Raw genomic sequence first — 4,190 nt, 5'->3', positions numbered from 1 at the left:
TCTCCTCCTCCTCATCCTCTTTCTCTTCCTCTCCGGTGTCTGTGGAAACTCTTCAATAATACTGGCCTGGTATAAACATTTTCTCAGTTTTATTTTTCCCCTTTATCTTTTAATCATCATTTCCGCAGATTTTATTTTTGAAGTATCAATTTTCCTGAGTGCTTATTTCCTTCTCTTTCATCTTTTTCTCCCTCTTCTTTTACTTAATCCATTTTTTTTTTTTTTATTTCGGTTTAATCTATGTCCTCTTCTTGTTACTATTTTCTGTGTTTTCTCTCCAAAACTTAAAAGGAAAATGTCTAAGAAAGCGAAGATTCTTTTAGTTTTCTTTTTATTTCATTTTTCGTGTCTCCTTATCGGCTGACTTTTTTCCTTCCTCATTAAGCTTTAACAGACCTCAGAGGAACGTTTCATTTCCTCTCGCCGTCCTTTCATTTCAGATAACTAGGGCCATCTTACACTCGGAATTTCCTCTCATTGATTGCATGTTCGATTTTTTTTCTACTAAAACTCTTTTTGATTAAAGGAGGCACTTCTAAATGACTTTCGGACTGCACTTAAGTTCTCCCAGTGTTGTGTTTGCTCTGACTTTCCTTGAACTCAATTAAACAACTCTTACTCACTCACTTCTTCATTAACTTACTCTTTCACACACATACATTTCTTATTCTTTCTCACTTATTTTTCTTTTCTTCGTTTTCCTTCTCTTTCTCTCTCTTCTGTCTACTAATCGATATCATCCATCCATTCACTATCTTTCTTCTCCTTCCTCCTCCATATCTTTAAGACCAGTGACTCTTAAACTGTGCTCTGAATAACCCTTAACTTCGTCGCCTAATTTCTATGGATGGGTAACACTGAAAAAGTTGAGAACCTCTGCATTAGACCTTCATCTTTATTGTTGTTGTTTATTTCAGTGTGTCTTTTTTCATTAGCTTATGTCAATTAATCTTTTTAGTGTTTGTTTGTTTAGGGGCTCGATCTTTTTTTTTCACTGGCTTTTTTTCCTTCTTTTTTTTTTTTTTTTTTTTTTTTTTTTTTTGTCAATGGGTCATTTTATAGGGGATCGTTTTTCCATCTTTTCTTCATTGGGGCTCTTTTTCTGTGACTATTTTTTTCCAGATCTTTTAGGCATTAACCAGATTAGCTTGAGCCCCTGTCACATTAATTAGAGACATAGTTAACTGGAAATAATATGGGACTTGCTAAAATATGTACCGTACTCACTCAAGCCGTTCCTTCTTTCCTACTACTCCACGTTCACAACAAACCGAAAAACTAATAAACCAATTAACCTACTTGCTAAAATGCCACGTTACCTTAATCACTCATTCACTCCCTCTCACTTTCCCTCCTTCATATCCCTGATCCCTGCATCCCTCCCTACCAATCCATCTACTTTTACGAACTGAAAAAAATAAACAATCAATTTACTAAAACGTTACCTTACTCATTCACACTCTGTCCCTCTCCTTCATGCTTACCAGTCCACGTACATAACGAACCTAAAAACCTAACCTAACCAACTCACTGTATGCCACCCCGCTCACTCTTTGTTTATTCTGCCCATTACTAGACCACGAGGTTGACAACACACCCGGAGTCCTCATGGTGGCGCCCCCCTCAGAGCCCCTGTATCTCGAAAATGGTAAGCTAACATATTGGCTAGCTCCCCTTCAACTTTTCTTTTTTTTTTTTAGTGACCCATTAACTGAATCTCGTTTTCTTTTTCTGTTTTCTTTCCTACCTATTTTCTCTCTCTCTCTCTCTCTCTCTCTCTCTCTCTCTCTCTCTCTCTCTCTCTCTCTCTCTCTCTCTGCTTCAGTCTTCCAGTTTATCGATTTTTCTTTTCGTTCTTATTGTTTGGGAATGAGGAGGGATGTTGAGTAAGTTGGTTTATCTTTTAGCCACTTAACTCATAATTAGCTTTTATATTTAGCTTTTCTTTTCCTTTTCTTTCCACCTTCAACTAATGTCCAATACCAGTTTCTTTTTACACTTTTCTTTTACCAAAATACTGCAAGTCACCTCATGTTTTTTATATATAATCTTTTATACTGAATTTTTTTTTTTTCTTCCGTTTTTTTATGCATGGAACTTTTTCTCACCACTTAGGTTACATTAAAAGAATGTTAGTACTTATTACTGTTTGTACAGGTCAACGAGTGAGCGAGAGCAGATTTTTTTTTTTTTTTTTTAATATATAATGATCTCTCTCTCTCTCTCTCTCTCTCTCTCTCTCTCTCTCTCTCTCTCTCTCTCTCTCTCTCTCTCTGAGTCTAAAACTGAAAGAAATAAAATAATATGAATGTAATTCTCTCTCTCTCTCTCTCTCTCTCTCTCTCTCTCTCTCTCTCTCTCTCTCTCTCTCTCTCTCTCTCTCTCTCTCTCTCTCTCTCTACACACAATCTTTATTATTCCTCCTTGCAACGCTTCCATTCACTTGACTTATCCTTCACTTCGCTGCACAGCCTTACAGCCCTTCTCTGCCGCAGGTGTTGGATATGATCTGGCCAACACTTCCTTCCTGGACCTGAACGGCCACACTCCAAGCATCACCACCAACACGAGGCCAGGCGGGGAAGAGAACTAAAAGCGCGCCTATCCCAGTCCAACATCCCTTGAGACCCATTCGCGCTAGATATCCGTGTGACGCGATTCTGACAGAGGTTGGTGAAAAGCGTGATGCGAATGGGTGACGAGGTGATGAGGAGACGAGGATAAGGAGTAAAGGAAAAGGAAGGGAAGTTCAGCTGTGTGTCCTAAAAATGTAAAGCTATGATAGTGAAGCGTCATGAGAAGATTTTTTGGCAAGATAATGCGTTCATTTTTCTTAAATACGTGTGTGTGTGTGTGTGTGTGTGTGTGTGTGTGTGTGTGTGTATTTCGTTTTCTCTTTTCCGGTTGTACTAACTTTTCCTCTTCGCTCAGGTGGTGGTGGTGTGTTGTGTGATATTGTCCAGACAGTAACTGTGACTATTACGTGTTGAGGGTTGAGTCTGGTGCCAGTGTGGAGATAAACAAGTAAAGGGAGTTGGTACGATTGAACACTAACACACCCCATTGATGTTTACGTGAATAAAACACAAGAAAGATGCTACGGAAGTGAGTGGCTGTGTCCTGCAATACCTTCCTGTTATGTGCGATGGATTTTCACCCTCGCTGTGATAAGAGTAGGCCCGTTGTGTACCGTAACAAAGTGAACTCTTGTATGAGTCACAGCACCTTCCCATTGACGCTGGTGAGTTGTGAGGGACGGAAAGCTACGTTTTGAGTGTTAATGTGAAGCTGAAGCCACGGCCACACTAACAACTCCTTTCAGCCTCGCCTTAAAGACATCCTGAGCGGAGGACACGCTTTTATCAGAAGCCTGCTCCGCGTAACCCCCCATTAAAAGGCTCAAATTGCTAGGCGGGAGGAGATTTAGCCTTAATAGAGAACACCTTTATCGCAGCAAGGCCTGGTGTTACGAGGGGGCAAAGAGAGGGTAGTTTCCCCATAAAGGTCAAGGAAGACACGCAGACACAAGGACAAACAGACTCCCAGACACACAGACACACAGACACATTCCCAAAGCGCCTCGTAAAGAAAGAGGCGACTGTTCCTAAGAGTGTCTTTTTCGTCCTTCCTGACATACACTGTAGTGATGTCAATTGAGGCGCGGCTGATTATGATGTGCCTAGACTCACCAGCACACCACTACATCACCACCATCACTTCCTCCTCTTCCTCCTCTTCCCCACGGTGTAGCTATAACTAGACCGTGCTCTTCCGCCTCTCGCACAACTTCCGGATTGAAGTTTCGTGGTTGTTACCGTAAACTTTAAGAATCTCTCTGTAAAGATACATATCATTAGTGTTTGAATATTGAGAAATTTATGACTACATAATAGTTACCCGTGTGTGTGTGTATGTGTGTGTGTGTGTGTGTGTGTGTGTGTGTGTGTGTGTGTGTGTGTGTGTGTGTGTGTGTGTGTGTGTGTGATGTATATACCTGCTTGAAACATATATATATATATATATATATATATATATATATATATATATATATATATATATATATATATATATATATATATATATACTACGATTAAGGTTGCTTTTAAAAGATGTGTACTATTTTTTTCGAAACCCACCACCACCAACACCACTACCATCATCATCCTGCTCTTCCGCCGCCTTACTGCACG

The 4,190-nt window shown here is 39.9% G+C and overlaps 1 protein-coding gene across 3 annotated transcripts in view; it reads left to right on the top strand.

The window, feature by feature from the left end:
* Positions 1-3,974, top strand: part of LOC123500032 (galanin receptor type 2-like) — a 120,792-nt gene extending 116,818 nt beyond the window's left edge. For 2 of the 3 annotated variants that reach the window (XM_045248646.1, XM_045248645.1), the window contains exons 9-10: positions 1,577-1,648; positions 2,496-3,974. In XM_045248646.1, coding sequence (XP_045104581.1) covers positions 1,577-1,648; positions 2,496-2,593 — 170 coding nt within the window. In that variant the 3' untranslated portion in view covers positions 2,594-3,974. The remainder of the gene's footprint in view (positions 1-1,576; positions 1,649-2,495) is intronic. The other variant, XM_045248647.1, reaches the window with a different exon arrangement.
* Positions 3,975-4,190: the final 216 nt, after the last annotated feature.

The sequence above is a fragment of the Portunus trituberculatus genome, chromosome 50 (genome assembly GCF_017591435.1).
Source record: "Portunus trituberculatus isolate SZX2019 chromosome 50, ASM1759143v1, whole genome shotgun sequence".
Lineage (NCBI taxonomy): Eukaryota > Metazoa > Arthropoda > Malacostraca > Decapoda > Portunidae > Portunus > Portunus trituberculatus.
Note: the sequence above shows the minus strand (reverse complement) of the source record. Positions and strands in the feature narration are given on the sequence as shown.